The sequence below is a fragment of the Corylus avellana genome, chromosome ca2 (assembly GCF_901000735.1).
Source record: "Corylus avellana chromosome ca2, CavTom2PMs-1.0".
Classification (NCBI taxonomy): domain Eukaryota; kingdom Viridiplantae; phylum Streptophyta; class Magnoliopsida; order Fagales; family Betulaceae; genus Corylus; species Corylus avellana.
Genome location: NC_081542.1, coordinates 32,358,150 through 32,377,770, shown reverse-complemented (window position 1 = coordinate 32,377,770; position 19,621 = coordinate 32,358,150). Strand labels below are relative to the sequence as shown.

At 34.8% G+C, this 19,621-nt stretch overlaps 2 protein-coding genes across 3 annotated transcripts; one reads left to right on the top strand and one right to left on the bottom strand.

Moving 5' to 3' along the window:
- Positions 1 to 658: 658 nt before the first annotated feature.
- LOC132171499 (uncharacterized) lies at positions 659 to 5,117 on the top strand. 2 transcript variants are annotated; one of them, XM_059582824.1, is made up of 9 exons: positions 659 to 914; positions 1,427 to 1,450; positions 2,267 to 2,324; positions 2,429 to 2,570; positions 2,683 to 3,021; positions 3,113 to 3,159; positions 3,699 to 3,761; positions 4,323 to 4,455; positions 4,908 to 5,117. In XM_059582824.1, the coding sequence occupies exons 4-9, from the start codon at positions 2,450 to 2,452 to the stop codon at positions 4,922 to 4,924; spliced, it is 720 nt and encodes a 239-aa protein (XP_059438807.1). In that variant the 5' UTR covers positions 659 to 914; positions 1,427 to 1,450; positions 2,267 to 2,324; positions 2,429 to 2,449; the 3' UTR covers positions 4,925 to 5,117. The 2 variants fall into 2 exon arrangements, with proteins under 2 accessions (XP_059438807.1, XP_059438806.1); XM_059582823.1 differs by having other exon boundaries at positions 2,414 to 2,570.
- A 1,108-nt stretch (positions 5,118 to 6,225) lies between these two features.
- LOC132173073 (gamma-soluble NSF attachment protein) lies at positions 6,226 to 18,809 on the bottom strand. The gene is made up of 9 exons (XM_059584644.1): positions 18,620 to 18,809; positions 17,665 to 17,732; positions 17,440 to 17,524; positions 17,178 to 17,336; positions 16,073 to 16,210; positions 14,742 to 14,820; positions 14,000 to 14,079; positions 13,262 to 13,391; positions 6,226 to 6,501 (listed from the first exon to the last, which is right to left on the bottom strand). Exons 1-9 carry the CDS (start codon positions 18,664 to 18,666, stop codon positions 6,397 to 6,399), a joined length of 891 nt encoding a protein of 296 aa, XP_059440627.1. The 5' UTR covers positions 18,667 to 18,809; the 3' UTR covers positions 6,226 to 6,396.
- Positions 18,810 to 19,621: the final 812 nt, after the last annotated feature.

Here is a 19,621-nt window from a genome sequence, read left to right as displayed (position 1 = left end):
CAATTTTTAAGCCTTTAGTTTGAGTGGAGAAATTATGTGTTAGAGCTTTGATAAATTATTATGTGTTGAATTATAATTCAAACAAGATTGTTGTTAAAGTTTCTAAGAAAAGAAATTAAATAGCATTTTCTGTTGCAAAATTAGAAAGTAACAGTCGTAGTGTCGCGTGGGCTTTATTTATGCGTTATCCTTTGTATTTGCTTACTCATGGCTAGCGGTTGAAAATCCACCCGTAACCCATATGGAAAAGCGAATAGTGGACACGAGGCGGTTTTTAATTGCCCACCTAACTCTCATAATCAGAACTTTTTAATAGTCACACTTTTAAAAAAAAAAAAAAACATTTGAAGTGTGACTATTTTGATTCTCTTTTATAGAATGATTAGTCACACTTCAATTTTTTTTTTTTTTTTTTTTTAACGGCATAAGTTTTTCGAAAATGTGAAATGTATCATTCCGTTGGTTTTCCATCTAAAATTATGCCATCCATTGGTGCCATGTCAATATTTTTTTCGCACCACTTTAAAATAATAATTATTAAATTTCATTAAAAATACAAACTTTAAAAACAAAAACATTTTTTTTAAATTTTTTTTCCAAATCCAACGGTTGCAAATTAGAGAACCCAAATTTAACCAAAATCTGTCAATCATATCTCTCCATTCTCTCGACTCTCCTCTCAAGTCTCCACCATCCTCCTCGCCTCTTATATCTGTTGCCGCTCCTACCACTTCCCCAGTGCCCCCAACAGCAACCACCACCACCACCGCAGCAACCACACACCTCGACGCCTGGCTGAAGCTGAACGGCTCGTGCCCGGTTTCCAGGAACTTGCCGCTGCCAACCCCGCTGTCCACGCCGCTCTCGGAGGTCGTTTCACTCTCGCAGTACGCTGCGGATCGGAGGCGGAGGAGGTGATCAGATTTATGGGTTTTTCTTTTCTTTTTGGGTTATTTTTTTCTCCGTTTCTTCTTGGGTGGTGGGTGGTTTGGGGTTCTGCCGTTTGATGTGTTTGTTTGGTTGCCCAGAAAAATGTGTAAATATTTTTGGATGTGTTTGTTTGGCTGATCCTTTCTCCCCATAATTATCTGCTGTTGGTTTTGATATCCAATCTGTTTAGAACTTATATAACCTTATTTAATTTTAATTTGTAAGATCGAGCTCGAGCTCGAACAGGGTTCAGACCCTATCGAGCTGAGCTCGAGCAGCGAAGCCAGGCTCGACTCGAGCTCGAGCCTGACTCAAAAATAAACGAGCCGAGCCTGGACAGCCCAAGCTCGCCCAAGCTCGGCTCATTTACAGCCCGCCCAAGGCTGAAATATTTAAGGGTTTTCTCTTCTCCCTTTCCAATCGATCGACTCTTTCACTTTCCCTTTGATTTTCTTTCTTTCTTTTGTGTTGATGGACTCTCTCTCTTTCGTTGCAGAAGCAGAGAAGAAAACCAAATCAGGTAAATTTCTTCCCTCTTCTATTTCTCTCTGTTTCGGTAATGCGCTTATTTTCTCTCCAATTTTGCATTTTCCCCATATTTTGCTTCAAATCCTGAGTAATTTGAAAGATTAAACTTCTGATTGATATGCCCAGAGGGTGATTGTGTGTTAGTGTGAGTATCCGTTTGTAGATTGAGCAAATTTTTGTGAATTGTAGATTAGGGTTTACTAATCCAATCCTGTTTAGAATTTGGAGGTTCAGACTTGTGCAAATATTTGATGCATTGTTCCTCAGCAGAATTTTAGTAAAATGTGTTAAAGAATTGCAATTTCCAAGGCCAGCAGATAATAGACGGTGTACACTGTATAGATATTGGTATCAATGGCTGTGTGGCTCAGTTCTATAGAGATAAAAGAAAAAAAATAAAAATGAAAGACTAATAAAATGAAGGATAGAGGGCGATGTGGATGTCACCCCACCTCCTATGGGTGGCTTGCGGCCAACGCTAGCCCTAGCGGTGGTAGACTGGTAATCCCATCGCCCGTCACCCCTTCATTTTGTTTTTGTTTTTAAAATTTTGATTTTTTTATTAAAATATTATTGTCATAATGTGATACGACAAAAATGTTGACGTGACAGTAATGGAAGACACAATTTTGGACAGAAAATCAACATTTCCATAAAACTGAAAAAAAAAAAAAAAAAACACACATTTTAGGTGTCATTTTTTTATGTCAAAATTTTCCATATTTTATATGTAGTTTTCAAACTTTTTTTCCGCCCAAAGTAAAATTTGCTTTCTTCACCAATTTCAAATATTGTCTTGGTTCCGAAGGAAACAGAGTAAGCAAGAACTTCCCTTTGCGGACCCTCCGACCAAGCCTTGGCGACTGGTAACATCCGAGCCCCTCTTATATATTTTTTTGAAATTTCTCAATTGCACTTATGGATTACATCCTATAACTTTGGCGCTTAAAATTAGGGTTTCGAATGACAGCTGGCTTTGCAGTAAATTAACATGGCAAGACGAAGAGCCAAGAAAACTGTCAAGAAATTACCGTCGTCTCCTGTGAATGATGTAAACGGTGCAATGGAGGCCCAAATTGATAAGGAACAAGCTGCTTTTACAGATCAAGAAGGTTTTTATTTTTTTTTATTTTTTTCTTTAAGTAATACATGGAAGAAATGGTAGAATTGTTTCTCAATTTGATATCTTTGTTTCTGAATTTGATTTTGTTTTTTTTTAAACAGTTGAGCGACAAAGTGCTGCGATTAGGGCTATTCGTGATGTGGAAATTGAACATTTGCTGACCGAAGTGCGTTTGCTTCGCTCTTATTTCAGTGAGGAACAACTGCAAACTTCAGCTCAAAATTTTTTCAAAGAAAACCTTCCGAATCTTTTAGTTGTTCGAAATGAAGGAAACAGACAATTTGAAATGCAATGGAACAATGAAGACGGTAATTTGCCCATGAACCAAGGTGATGGAAGCGACATTCACACGTCTCTTCTGCGCCGCTTGTCCATGGCTTATCCAGACTGCTCTGCTGCTATTGCATCTTTGGGTGGCTTTCAGTTTTCGAGCAAAGCAGGTATTTGTGAATTTCAATCTTTTGATGAATTATGCTTAAACTTGTATTCTTTGATTGATTGTATCTCACAAGGGTGCTTGATTGGTGGCAGTGAAGACAAGCCTTGTAGGTGCTGCTAATCTGCAAATAAGTGACTTTGTATGTTCTCTTGCTATCTATCTATATTTGATGCGAACAAATTTAAGGGTTTTAGGATGCGTATATTACTAATTACCAAAACAAAGGATGGTTTCTTTTGAGTTTGTTTAAATGCAATTGAAATTGTCTTTATTTTGCACTTCATGCGATAAACTTATTAAGTCTTTGTTTGGCCTTGCGATTTCGCAAGCTAAAAGTGTGTTTCTAAACAAAATCGTAGAAAGTGTCTCACCTGGGAGTTAATTTTTAAACAAGAGTGGTTTGAAAACCTAAAAAAATTTACATTTTCAAAATGCAGGTAATATGGTGCATTTTTAGAAAAACATGATTTTAAAGGCTAATCGAAATTTTCCCAAAAGCTTAACTGTATTTCAAAAATTGTTCAAATCACACATTTTGAGATTGTCATTTTTGAAATCTCATGTTTTTAAAGCGCAAAACCAAATTGACCCTAAAGCACAATCCCTGGACTTTTTGATATTCACAAAAAAATGCCATGTTTCCTTTCCTTTTATCTTACTGAAATATCTGTTTTGTAGGTTTTGGAGGAGCCATCTGATACTCAGTTGCTTGGGATGCAAGATGGTCTACAAACTCCTGGGGTTTGTCTCTTCTTGGTCACTTGGGTTTATATTGCTTTGCATAAAGTTTCACTCTTACTAAAACATAACTTGTGTAATACCTTGGAACCAAACTCTTGTCTCATTTGTCGAAATAAGTAGAAGGGCCAAGTAGTTTACTAAAGGGCACTAGTTAGTTCGAATTCTTAAAATGCTATAGTCCAACTCTAGGACCTTGAAGAAGCTTTTCAGCTGATGCAACACAAAGTGCCTGCCGACAATTACCATTGCACCACAGATACCCCAATGAAAGTACATAAAAAAACCTTTATGGTTGTTGTGTCTGTTGTCACTAGTTGGTGTCGGTGCTTGAGATTTTATCCCAATGTCTATGATTTATAAATAATAAAAGTAGTTTATTTGTAAAAGGAGAAATATATAAGGATAGGTAGCTAGTGACTGTAATTGAGTGAGAAAAATAAAGCTTGCTAAAGGGCTGAGATTGCTTCTAGAGTATTTGTCAGCTAGGTTTCAAATTTTTTTTTTGGTGGATGGCTATCAAATTAGCTTGAGATGCTAAGTTACATATGATCATTTTTGCAGGTGAGTAGCCAAAGGCTGTCTGTTGGGATGACACCGAAAACACTGAGGTTGCCTAAGCCTGGTGAGATGCTTTTATCTGTCCATGGCTCACCCCTTGGTGTCTACAAGGAAGATAACATGGAAGCCATAAATGGTATGAAAAGTATCTATATCTGCTCTTATTCATTATCTCATCACTACATCGAGTGGACATGCTTGCTATATCATCAAGAAATTTGATATGGTCTAAGAAATACCAAATTCACCTAGTTTTTTTTTCTTTGTTTTTACCTCACTGATGCTGTGGCAAATGTGTTTCCCTTATCAATGTGAATTGAGTAGGCTGATTTAATGTACCGGAGGGGACACCGCGTCCTTAAATCCGGGATTATTGGGTTCGATAATGCTATTTAGGTGGTGCTTGTTGCTTTTTAATTGAAAAAGTGTTCTGATTTGGCATAAATGTTATAGTAGAGTTTTAGGTGTTTTATACTGAAATTGTTTGTTAATGCTAAAAATAAGGCAAAAAGCAAGCTCTCCAAAAGAGCATTATCAACCAAACCCGTTATGTCTTAGTTTTGTTCTAACGTGTGAATTGTTGTGCAGAGTCAGAAGAGGGCTGACCAGCTTCAATTCATTTGGTCCATTCATTGTTCAAGAATATTCAAAAACTTACGAACCCAAGACCTCTTGAATGTACTCCTGTCATTGTACCAATGACTGTTCCAATAGCTGAAATTGTTCTTTTATTTCAATGCATGCACAGCTACCTTTGTATTGAGGTTTTGAGTAAATAGTAGTCTTGTATTTCTTGTTTGTGTAGCTTCATGCGATTCTTCTTGGTACTACCTACGGCGTCATTGTGAGAGTTGTGTATTTGTGGATGTCACAGGGCCATGGAGAGAGTTATTGTTGAATTGGTTTTGTAGCATTACGTTTAGGCTATGTATTTTGTCTTCGGATGTTATTTGGGTAGAAACTCATTGGAAAGCTTTTAACTTCATTCGATGTTCTCTGTGATGTGCCCTGGACATCTTCACAGCATTAGACATGGTTCTGTGATAGAGTGATGTCCCATGATGGCGGTATGTGTTGCAATCCGACGAACGGATGGCTAAAAAGTGGATGCACTGATGATGAATACAATGCGGCAGTCAATAAAGATCACCTTTTCTACAAGTTCAGATTCGAGATTCACTTAGAACATGTTCGGAATTGTGTTTGAGAAATAAATTTTTCGATAGACGCTTTGTGGTAAAAGTTTCATTTTTAAGCTTGCTAAAAGTGCGTTTTGGCCATTTTTGAACCCTTAAAAGCGCTTTCACTTTTTTTTAATTATATCGGTATTTTTTTCTTCAAACAAATTTTTTTAGTGTTAAATACAGTTCTTCAAATACACACTCAAACAGGACAAGAAATGCAATTAAGATATGTAATTCAAATACACACTTAAACGCACTTTTAGGTTCTTCAATTACAATGTTGATATGTAGATAAGTAATTAAGATAATTAGTTTGGACAAGAAATGTAAACTTACGTTCTCTTCAATACACAAGTTGAGGAAACAAAGATTGTCTTATCTTTGTATTGGATTAAGATCCCCCTATGATCTCTTTAATTCTCAAATTATTGAATTCAAGCCATCAAAATGCTTGAAAAATGTCCAAGTATTAAAAAAGTGACATATCATCGAAGCAATCAAAAAGAATCTCTCTCAAAGACTTCTTCACTTTTGTAGTAAGTGACATTTCTCAAGTGTTTCGATGCCTAAAAATGGCTTAAATTCAGTAATTTAAGAATTACAATTTTTTTTAACTTGTAAGTAATCCTGGTTCATTCATATTATATAGGAAAAAAGGTTAAAGAATCCGATCCAAGGATGACATTTTCAACTCCGAAATGGCCATAGATAGGAATCGATAATACAGTGAATTTTTTTTAGGCAACACTCTGGATTTATAGAACTTAATATGCAGGTGAACCGTTCACATGGCAAACTTTTGTCAACTTTTAAAAATAGCTCAAGTGTAAAACTCATTTTGAAATATATTTATACATAAAAACACACAAGATCCAACCACCATCACTGAGAGGTTAAGTGAGGTCATTTTCATCCAGTGCCTCTTCTTGCTCTCCCATAGCATCACTCTTTAGAGCACTAACTTCGCCGGTAGGCAGTTTCCTAGCAAGCCTGATGATCTGAACCATTCCATCTCAAGTTAGATATATGCCAAACACCATCATGTTTGCCAAAATCTCATCAATAATCACCATAATAGTTGTAATTGATTGGTAAAAATTTAAACATAATTGATGATAATTGTCATGCAGTAAACATTCATAATAATTACCAAATAGTGAAGATCATGAAGAGGGCTATTTTATATAAGACACAGAAGATTGCCAAGATTAAAAATAAAATAAAAAATGAAGCTGCTAAAATTATCACTTGAGATATTTGTCCCAATCAAATCATTTTATAGCAGCTATCTTTGGGCATTATTTAATTGATTGGAACTTGAAGGAAAAAAAATACATTGATAAACACAGGACTAGGAATCAACTTCAGTTAAATTTCATTTTCCTCGTCCCTTACACAAAGCAAGTTTATAAGCATACAGCATTAGCAACCATTTATCCTAATCTGAGCAGGGTTATGATGAACTTGGAACAGAAAAGCTGTCTCCTCACATTTATAGCTGTTTCTATTAAATTTTGTTAATTTAATTGCCATTCTCTGAAACCTTTTCCTTTTCTTCTGTTCTTGGTTTTCTGCATTTTGTTATCGTTTTGTTGTTATTTGGGTAGGGGTGATGGGCATGGTCTTAAGCTGAAGGAATGCAAAACCTAATTTTTGAGTTATTGGATGTTCCAAGCGGACACAACGTTTTTCAGGGTTAAAGCATATTGAATCATCGTGGCCTCTGTAGCCTAAGTGCATAGCATAGGATAGAGCCAACTGAAGTACATATTTGAAGAAATGAAAATAAAAGAAATTGAAAACAAGTTTGCCTAATATTTCAGTTAGGATTGGAATATGCAACAATGCAATTAACTAGAATTTTAATGTAAAAGAACCTATGACATGTTCAAGCACATGACATCGTATTCAAGTGCTCAAACACATGGTTTTGTTAAATACATTCATAACAATCAAAATGCATTTTTAAAGTAAAGTTTGGGGGATAATGCTATTTGAAAGTCAAAAGCAGTCATGGTTAACGTAAGTAGGAACAAAGTTAAGGCACCTATCATTTACCAAGGGTTTGATCTTATGTCATCCAAAAGTCACAAACCATTAAATATATGCGGTACAAAGAAGCTAACATGTAAAGTATGCCACATAATAGGGTAAATTGTAGGCTATATGATTACCAAAATAAATAGAAGTGTAGATTAGTATGAAACAGAGTATAAGTGCTCTTTTTTCCTTTCTTTCTTGCCTTTTTAAAATGTTTAGGCCTCCTGGGGCATCCTAAGGCATGCCTAGTTGCCTTGCTTCAGTTTTTCCAAGCCTGACTGAGCTTCAGGATTAAACCTTGCCTATTTGTACTAACACTGAGTGGAAAATAACCAGCTAAACACATATATTGATGGAATGACGAACAAAGCCATCCATCAAGAGGCAAAAGGCAATCTTTGGAGCCTAAAGCTCCGCCCACATTTAATAGCATTGACCACAACAGAAATTAGCTCCCATTAAAGTAATCAATTTGCACACAGCATATCTGTCATATCAAATGGTTGTGAAATGCATCAACTAAATTGAGAATTTTTTTATTTTTTTATTTTAAGGTTAAGGTGGATTTATAATTGTTTAATTATGGTGCATTTTGAGAATAATTTCCTAGAGTGTGGATTTACTTTTGGTGGTACGACAATAAATAAATTAGAGAAAAGTATACATATCCCCTTCAAACTAATACTCAATTTGCAATGTCCCCCGGAATGTCCTCCCCTCCCCCCAAAAAAAATTACCGAAAATTTGCAATGTCCCTAAACAATTTTTAATAAGACAACTCCTAAAAATTCAGGGGAAAGAAAAACATGGTGAAGACCACTGCCATGGGTCTTGTAATTTAGAAAAAGGAAAACCAGTGGCGGATCCAGGCAACTTATATTGGGGGTGCCGCTAAAATTTTTTTTGCGTCCTAAGAATTTTCTACACCCTAAAAATTTGGTAATTCACACAATATATGCATTACAACAAAATATCTATAAAAATTCGTATTCAAATTGATATATTAGACATGTAACGTGTTGGCACTATATGAAAAAAAAAAAAAAAAAAAAAACTTTCATTCCCAATACAAAAGTGTTTAGTTTGCTATAGACATGATTGAGCAACAACAACAAAAAGCTAAACAATAACTTCAACAAACAAAGTAACCATTCAAAATATTATCTACCTATCACAAAGACATAATAATACAAACTACTTATTAATTACGAAATAAACTTGAGCGCAATTAATAGTGAATCAGAGGTATCTTAAGGGATTTCTTGAAAACAAACCAAACACAATAAGGTCTAGCCGAATGCTGTAAACCAATAAAAACAAATAATGAATTAGAAAAAGAAATAATTGAACCAAAAAAAAAAAAGTTATCTTCTAAATTGTCTTATAAACTTCCTCCCACACTAATTAATTTTAGTACTTCTATTTTAGTTTAAATTGTATTCTAAACTTTCTCACAAAAAAAAAAAAAAAAAACAATTCACATCTTCACACCTACTCCTTTATTTTTTTTTTATTTTTTTTCTTCCTTAAAATTCCACTTCACACCTTCTAGAACTTAATGCTTACATTTACTCTCATCATTTATTTATTTTTCTTCCTTCAAATTCCACTAACGCCTATCTTCGTCTTTTTGTCTTAGTTCTCCTCACCTATTCTCTTTAATATATATTTTTTCTACCGTAAAACTCACCCTTCTACTGTCTACAATTATTTCTTTTATTATTATGATTTTTTTCTTCCTTAAACTTCAGTCTTCAACTCACGCTCAAGCCTACTGCTAAAAATAAAATAAAATAAAAAATAAACTCGCACAAGCCTACAGCCTACTCCTTGCAGGTTTTTTTTTTTTTTTTTCCTTAAAAAATTTCTTTCTTATCTTTTAACCACTCATTTCTTATCTTCTATTTCCAATTTTCCACCTTTCACGAGATAAGACTCCTCACTCCTCACCTCCTCACTCCTCGCCAGACTCACCTCTTCTCTTCCCACCTCAAGACTAAGCCTTCAAAGTTCAAACAAATGAACAATCAAACATGAAACTCCCACTAGGACTACTACTACACAGTGCAGTGTGCCGTTGGGGGTGCCGTGGGTTACATGGGTAGGAAAAAAGAAATTTTTTTTTTTTAAAAAAAAAAATCTTTGGGGGTGCCAAAGACCAACGTGGCTCCGCCACTAAGGAAAACAGAAGACCTAAGTATATGGTAACTTTCCTTACATGATTTAAGTGCATAAATTGCTTTTGCTGGTATTTGATTTTGTGGTTGCAAGATGTTTTGATTCTCAACCCATAACAAAAGTTGTTCAAGCAGGGTTCTCTTTCTCTCTAATGTTTACAAGGTTAGTTAATTAACAAAACGGTTGAGACTTTCTTTGTTTTGAGTGTTCATGTGATCAAAATAATTTATCCCATGCTACTTAGCCGGAAAAGGATGTTTGGCATGGGAAGGTATTCATTCTTGTTATTTCCTTGTATGTGTTGTGGACACGATTCATTCCTCTGTATGTCTCTGTTTCTTGAAGATAGTTGTGGAAAAGATTATCTCCAATCTCATAATGCTTTCACTAGGGATAGGCAAATTCTAGACTCCATTATCATAGCTAATGAATGACTTAATAGCGGGATCAAAACTGAGGAGCTAAGTGCGCTATGCAAAGTGGATATTGAAAAGACTTATGATCTTGTCAATTGAGATTTTTTGTTGTATCTGTTGATGTGCGGTTTTGGAGAGAAATGGCATAATTGGATAGCGTACTGCATTTCTTCGGAGCGTTTTTTTTGTTTCGGTGAATGGCACTCCTTTGGGATTTTTTAGTAGTTCATGTGGTTTGAGACAGGGAGACCTTTCGTCTCCTTTGTTGCTTGTTATCATTATGGAGTATTTAAGTAAAATAATCTCCGCTATAGTGAATGAGGGTTTCTTTTCGGGCTTTTCTGTGGGGTCTAGAAATGTTAGTGTGCTTAACATCTCCCATGCTTAACATCAACCATGATGATCTATCTTGATCATGTGAAGTGGGACTTCAAGTTGATGTGCTTGTGCGGAAACAATGCACTAAACAGGCCAGGTGGACTGATATTCATTTAGAACACTGTAAAAAAAATTATATGAAATTCATGACTACTTATTACATTGACTTTCAATTCTAATAGAATTATGAACTCAAATGTGAGTAGAAGTTTACTTTGATACATTTGGGGATGAGATTTTTTATAGTCAAAATTCTCAATGTGTTGGGTGATCACATGTAACATTGTGGGAACACAACTCCTCAAGAAGAAATTCAAATCCTTTGATTAAATCAAAGAGATAAGAAAGATTTCCTTAAGAAAAATTTAATAGAATTGATTATTCTTAATCTCGGGCCTAAATGTTTAAGTAAAAATTACTAAAAGTTTTATGTACAAGGTGAAATGAGATTCACAAGTACATGAATATTCAAGGATTAAAATGGATACTCAAGGAAAAGAGGTAGTGAAAAAAAGTGACAGTTATTTATGATTTTAATTCAACTACGAAATATTTCATAAATTGATCAAATGTAAAATAAGTATAATCAATGGGATTAATTGAATAAATCAATAATAATAACTAGAGTGCAATTACAATTGTTTAGTAGAGTCAATTGTAATTAATAGTAACTTATGACAAGTCATGAAATGAAATGTGTCAGAAGCCTATTGGAGCTAGTTTTTATTTTTCCCTTTAGGTCCCTCTTCAAGCTGATGTAATTTGACCAAAATGCACAAGCTTCTTGAACCTCTGCATGGGGCGTTTGCATGAGACAAGGCTAGGGTTTAAACCCTAGCTTGGCTATGTTTCACCATGCATGAAGCTGGGGATTTTAATCCCCTATTAGCCGTATTTTACTAAGATGGAAGATTAGGTTTTCCTTCCTCTATTAGTAAATACATACCTATAAATAGAGGAGCTTGTATGCACACAATATACAAGAAAACATAAAGTGTTCTAAAGAGTTGAGAGACGCAGTTTGAGACTCTCTTGGTGATATTCAGTCATGGAGAGAAAACTTTTTTTTTTTTGATAAGTAGTCATGGAGGGAAAACTTAAGAGGTTTTAAATCTCTAATCTCAACCATGTTCTTGGAGAAGATTCAGCCCCAAGTTTTAGACTTATGTGCTTCATTTTCAGCTCAATCGCTATTTGCATTTGTGGGCTCTATTGTCTACTTCCTGTGTACATGAGTTGCGTCCCTTTGCGCTTTTATATAAATTGATATTACCTATAAAAAAAAAAAAAAAAAGTTTTCAAGAGTGGCCGAATACCCATGTAAGTCCTCTTCTTGTTTTTTATTTTTTTTTATTTTATTTTTCTATTTTAATGCATGGTCTAGCCATGTGTTCTTAAATTGTTATTGTTCCGCTATGCATATGATGTACAAGATCCCAACTGACTTCTTGTGTGGTGGTGTTTGTGATGAGTTCAAGTTTTCAACTGGTAAATTGGTCTAAGGTTTGTTCTCTGTTCTCTAGGCAATGAGATCAGAGGTGGGGGTTTGAAATTTACTTTTATTCAACCAAGCCCTTTTGGGAAAGTGGCTATGGCACTATGTGCATGAGAGGGAGACTTAGTGAAAGGTAGTAGTGGATCTTGAATATGGCAGCTCTTGGGGTGGATGGAGCTCTAATGAAGTTCACGGGCCATATGGGGTGAGCTTCATGAGGGATTGGGGGGAATTTTTGAGTCATACTAAATTTGTGGTGGGTGATGGCTCCTAGATTTTGGCATAATGAGTGGTGTGGAAATCAAACCCTAAAGATAGCTTTTCCGAAGTTATTCACAATTGCTCAATTTAAGGATGCTTTTGTGGTTGATAATTTGGAAGTTTCTATGACTCATTAGAGGAACGTTAATTTTATAATAGTGCGTGATTGGAGATGGACCCCTTTACCTCGTTCATTAATCTGTTGTACCCTTCAAACTAAGATAGGGGCGAAGACAAGCTTTTTTGGGTCCCTTCCAAAATAACATTGTTCAATGTCAGGTCATTATACAATGTCATACCTCCCCATGATAGTACTCTTTTCCCTAGGAGGAATATTTGGCAGAATAAGGTCCCTTTGAGTGTAGCATTCTTTGCTTGGACGGTAGTGTTGGAGAAGTTCCTCACAGCAAATAACCTAAGCAAGGTAGATTTGTGTCGCATGTGCAAAAAGGGTGGGGAATTCCGTGATCATCTCTTACTCTACTGTGAGCTAGCTCGTACTTTATGGAATACTAGTTTCAGCCTCTTTGGGTTAGATTGGGTCATGCCTAGAAGAGTGGTAGATCTCTTTGCTTGTTGGAGATGGGCATTTGGAAATTTTCAAAGTGCAGCAATATAGAAGATGGTTCCAGCTTGTTTAATGTGGTGCATCTGGAGAGAATGAAATGGTCATAGTTTTGAAGACCATGAGAGGATAATAGAGGAATTAAAGGCATTTCTCAATACTCTCTACCATGGGATGGATGTAATTGATGGTTTTCAGTTTTCTAGCTTTCATGATATTTTAGATTTTTGTTCTTTTTCTAGTTTGATGTTTCTCTCGTATACTTTCTATGTACTTGGGTTGCATTTTTGAGCTTTAAATGAATTCCACTTATCAAAAAAATGAACCAGCCATGCAAAAGGTCATAAAAAAACATTGTATTATTGTAAAATGGATTAAGGCAAAGTTGAACAAATAACAAGGTAGAGCGGAATTGAAATTCTTACCACATGGTCAAGATTAGAAACAGTGCTTGACTGACCCAGACGTTTGATTTCTTCAATGTCACCTTCTGAATAAGCAGAAAGAAGCTTACTAGCACAACGGCCCTGGTCACTTCCCAAAAACACATCGATCCTACAAAGGGGAAAAGCAGCGAGTCACATCAGAAGAATCCTTTGTGGTGTAATTGATGTCATAAGAAAAAAGGGAATTCATTTAATCAGAACATTATACAACTGTAATTAGTTCTATAACTATGTTATGAAACAAGTTATGCTTTTATGCAACTAGTTCTTGATGCAAAAGCATATACTGACAAAGAAATCCAAATTTTGGAGCAAGTTGTTTGCTCATTTGATTCCATGAGAGTCTATGCACAACCACTTTAAGAACAGTCCAACGCTGAAAGTTAATAAATAAATAAATAAATAAAAATTGGATCCAGATATTGCCAGATGCTTTCCCTTCTCTTTTCCTTTGACAAAAGTTAATGGAATGTCTAACTGAAGTACCGAACAGCAATAGGAGATAATCAGAACCGTCATAGAAATTTAGCTACATTGATCCAAACATTTGTGCTGTAAATAGAATAATTAGGGATGCAAAGCAATGTTGTCCTAATCTGAATGTTATAAAAAATAAAAAAGAACAAACCAAACCAAATAAAAAAAGATCCACTATTTTTTTGGGTATTTCAATATATCACAGATGCCAGAAGTTGCTGCAAGAAAACCTTTACTTACTGAGAACAGTCATTATAGCACTTCTCTGCTTGCTTGAAGTCATGTGCGTAGAGGTAAACAATAATTGAGCTAAGGTATGCCTGAAACCAACAAAGATATGTCAGAGATGATTTCTGAGCAAAAAGACTTTGGGAACATGGCAAGATAAACAATAAAACATAGACGCCAACTCTGCAAGAAAACAGAATAAAATTTTTCCACCTTTTTTATTTGTAATAAAGGAACGGCTACAAAATTCAAGAATGGTCCAAAGTAAAGAACAAATGTACAAGAACAAAGATGTAACCTATGGTCATTCTATAGGATATACCAGATAATTCATTGGGATATACAAAGAATTTGGGATATACATCATTTGGGAACCAACTTTTGGGAAACGAATTTGGGATGTGTAGCATTTCTCTATCTTTATTTGATAAGTAGAGAGGATAATATCTAATGGTGCGCAAAAGGGATGCAGAGCAGACCCTGCATAAATGGAGCCTTAAGGCATATGAATGCTCAAAATTCTCAAAACATACATGTTTTAAAGAGAAATTAGCAAAAGAGTTCACTTGCAGCACACTCCTTCAGTTAAAAGTATCAATGAGTTAAATAAAACAAATTTTGAAAGGACAGAATAAAAGAATGACATTAGTGAGGAAAGAAAGAAAAGTTCTTTCTTATAATCAAGGGAACAACAGGAAGCTGGACATATAATATACACTATAGAGAATAGAACACAAAAACTTATTTTTTGGACCTTGCATTGGCTATTGGTAGCATTGCATTTATCAGCTGCTAAGCCCCATCTCAAAAGGAAAGTGGCAGCATCTGTATACCTGTATGTAATGATGAAAGTAGTAAGTAATAATAACCTTTAGAATAGCAAGTGAATCAATAAGCAAAATAACACTTAGAAATATTGATTTAAATCCTAACTTAATGTATTGGTAATGATGTCCATGCATGCTGACAACAGCCAGATGATGTATAAATTCAAGCCTAATGGTTCCTTAACATGTCCAACAAGTTAAAACTGGAAGAGTCAATAATGCTACAAGTATTACGTCTATAAAATATGGTTCCTCCTATGTAGCCATGGGATTTATACAAATGTCAAAATACGAAAACAACACAGTATCAGACACGTCAACCTTACAGCAAGGCTTTGAGGGCACAATGGCATACATACACATAACTATATCCAAAATATACAATCACACGTATCTATGCCACTGTTATTGATGTCAGAAAATAAACTTCATTCATTTGAAATTGCATATTCAACATAAGTTCCCAGTGCGTACACCTAAAACATGACAAATGCAACATCTAAAAGAAGTGCACAGTCAACTTTGTTCCCTTTTTCTCTCTTTTAGTTTCCATACTCAATTTCCAGATATTATATTTCATGAACTAACTATGAAATATAAAATTTTAGCAGTATCTCCATCTGAGACTCAACAAGTAATTGGTGAGCCATCATACAGCTACGATTTCTGGAAACGGCCACAAGTATCATGTTTCTATAAAATCACAGGGTATTGGACATAGCAACTCCCATGAATCCAAACATGGTGATATGCCGACACCTTGTTCTTTTATGAATTTATATAATACAATATAATGTCTAGTGATATCTGCATGCTTATTTGCCAAGCACAAGAACTGTCAATGGTTAAAGACTTTGAAATTCTAAAACTCTATATAAGTTCCTTGACAACAGCATAAGACCAGTAAATTTTAGCACATATTTCAGGTAAATGAATGTGAAATATTTTATATAAGTCTCTAAATAAGCGGCAAAGAAAAGTGGACACAAGTAGCATGTCCCCAAAGACACCAATTTATTAAATAGAAAAAATTTCTTATAATTGCAATGGAAGTGCATTTTACCAGGATATGAAAGAATAAATAAGACCAGGACCTTTAAGCCTTTGAAAAGAGTATCAATTTATGCAACTTAAAACTGTGCTAAGTTGATACACGAAAGCATTTTAAAAGTATATTAGAGAAGCACAAAGGGTTCACTTCATCCACTGAATCATATAAATAGATGTTTTACCATGGTTCAAAACCATCAAAACTTACTTCTCAAGTTTTATATAAACACATGTTGCAGCACGATATAGATCAAAGGCCATTTGTTCCTTCCCATCCTCTTCAAGAATAGAACAAGCATCAGTGTAAAGTTGAATAGCTTCATCAGGCACAGCATCTTCAAGAGCACTATAATGAAAAGTAATACTTCAATTTGTTTTCCAAGGATATCCTCAATTGAATAGGTTTTTCTTTTTCTTTTTTTTTTGATAAGTACATTCTCAATTGAATGGTAAGATATAGTAAGAATAAGAGTGGAAAAACAGAGCCAAGAGGCTATAATCTCAACTCTAAGTTTTACACCATTAATAAAATGAAGTAGAAGAACAAAAGGGGAAATGAAAAAATAATAACACACACATATAAATAGAGATATGCATATCCATACAGATATAATACAAGTCACTGTCCAATGGCATAGGAATCTTGCAAGGGAACAAAAGTTCTATAAGCAATGAAGGTTATCAAGGTTTTACGCAGCCTCCTTCCTGTATATGTTAAGTGACTATTAATTGATATTGGAAAAGAAAAATGAGAAATTTAAAAAGTCGAAAGAAAAAGCTCAGTCTGAAAAACTTTTAAACTATGAACATTAAGAACTTGTGAACTTGTGAAGAGAACATAAAATAAGATGAGAACCAAAATTCCTCAGCAAGTTATTACTGTTTATTTTGGCCATGCGAAGGGCCATGATTGGTCCATTATTTATGTTCATAACATTTGAAGCACAAAATTATCATCGAAATTGAGCCACTGAAGAAAAGGGATGATGTTGATATATCAATTCCAAGATTTCATAAAAATTAAACCACCTCTATTATGACTGAGATATGCATATGACTGCCAATTATAATAACAGCCCCATTGGCAATCTTAGATTTAAACAGCAGGATATAAAACTCAATGGCGCAAATCATTTTCACTGGACTTCCAGTTTCTGAAAGTACATTTCATTATCTGAGTTACTTATCAAAAAAAAATTTTCATTATCTGAGTCAAGAGATGTTGAGGGGTGCCTCCATGGGAAATATGTTTTGAGTAACAGGAAACAGGATTCAAAGCACCAAAACATAAGAGGAAGAAAAAAAATGTTTACCGGGCACCCTTAGCAAGTGCATCTGATGCAGGTTGTGGTCTCCCACAGACAGTGTATAGCTCAGATGCCCTTCTATAGAAATCAGCAACTTCACTGAAATTGCCTAGTTCCTTTGCTAGAGCAGCAGCAGATTCCATATGCTTAGCAGCGTCCCAGGGTCTTATCTAGTTGTAAAGGATATATAACAAGATAAAAAATCAAATACATGAGGACAAATGACACCCAAAGGATGGGCCAAGCTAGTCAAAGAAAATGAGGATACGAAGAAAGCATCTCTTGTCCTTTCGAAGCTTTCTCAAATGCTGTTTTTGCTTTCTCATACTGCTTGGCGAGCCTAAACCCATTAGCTACAGCAGAAAAAAATGATTTTCTATAGTTCCCAAACAAGCATGATAGTCCCAACCCTCTTTTATCCTTTGAGATATCCACGCCACTACATAACCTGTATATAATTTAAAACTCTACAAATACATGAAGAATTACCTACCAGCCTGCTCATACAACTGAGTAGCACTTTTCCAATCAGCACTCCACCTTGTAAGACTGAGCTTTGTTCTAACAAAATGCAAAGTAAAGGCAATCAACAATTTCAGAAAAGAGAAAAAGTAGCATGCGTGAGAATAAAAATCATTTGTCAGATACAAAGACAATGAATGTGTATCTCGTATGAAGAAAAATTAATAAAGTTAGAGGTTATTATTTGTTCAGGAAAATCCTCAGAAACAGAACACAAACACATACAGACATACACGCACTCATATATATCTCACACTCAGAGACAATTTTCAGAAACAAGAACATAAATAATATAGTAACAATTTAAATGGTCTTGCCTTTTATTTCATGTCTTTGGCAACTCAAAATGAAAACTTGTATACATAACAGTTTTCTGTCATGCAAATAGAAACAAAAACGCCAAATGTTCACAAACTGCAGGCTCTCGCATGGGAGACAAATGACTCATTGAAGACCCAGTCTAAGTCGAGTACAATAGTATTAGCTACTTCTTCATCACGATTTCTCAAGTAACATTTATTGTATTCCCCCTATAGCTGTTTAGAAGTGAAGTCCAAAACTTATAAATCATATAATGTGTAAAGAATCTCAACAAGCGTGTTGGCAAACACCCATATGCGGTAGAAAGAAAACCCTAAGCGACCACCGCCATGAACATCACAAAATTACAAGAGCATTTCCGTTGACCAGCCATCGAGATGTACAAGTAACTCCAGAGGAGACTTTAGTGGTGCTCCATTGATTAAATCGATTTTCTTCTTCATTTTACTGACAAACTAGCATCCGAGGATTACTAACCACATCGAAAAACTTTTCCAGCTTCATCAAAATCGTCGAAATGTGTTTGTTTTAAATAAAAATTACTAGTTCCAATACTCAAATCCACACATACATACATATGTGAGCGATGAGAGAGAGAGACTCACAGTTTGTCGGCTTTGATTATCAACTTCTCGAGATCGGAACCGGCCATGGCTGATTCGGAGTTTCTTCAATTCCTGGTCTCTCTATGAGTAGGTGGACATTTCCAGGTTAGCGTACAGCACAACCTGAAATTCTTTGTTATTGTTGGGTTGGGGTTCTCTGTTTGTTGAGTTTATAAAATCAGCAATCTCCAATGGTTGGAATGGTACCGGGCTACTTTGGTAAAATCATTATATATATATATATATATATATATATATAAAAAGGTTAAAATAGTTTTTTTTTTTTTTTTTTAAACATATCCTCACAAGAGAAGAGAAATAGGGTAGATGGATTAAAATAGTTTATAAAGCCTCCTTTAGTTTGTGGAATGAGTATTCCATTAGAAAATAGAATATTTATTACTATGAATAGAAGGAAGTGAAATAGAATAGTTATTCTTATTCTTCATGCGTGGAATTGAATCAAAATTACTAAAAAACCCGTCACTATTTCTTCTTCTTTTTTTCAACATAAATTTTAAAAATATAAAAAATAACATGGGTGCTCAACCACCCACAGAGCAGTCGAGGTGGCCGTGACCACCCAGAAGCCATCTGGGGTGGCCGGCTTAGGGGTGGTTGCGGCCACCTCGGGATCTTCTCATGGGGTTTTGAGATTTTATTAATACTTTTAAGCTGTTCTAAAAAGTGTTGTCAAACAAACCAATATAATTTACTTATGTTTGGAATTTGAGTATACGCCATTTGTAAATCTATTCTAAGGATTAGTTATTTAACTATAGTTAAACACTATATGATTTGAGTTAAGAGTAGTGTTATATATATACATTATATTTTTATTTCACAACTATCACATAATGTTAAGGATGATCTAAGGATTAGTTGAGACTACTACATTTATATTATAGAATAGTTGTTAGATAAAAATGTAATTTTTAGTATTACTCTAAGTCTATTTGATAGACTTAATTTTTTTAATTTTTGAACTTATACAAGTTGAGT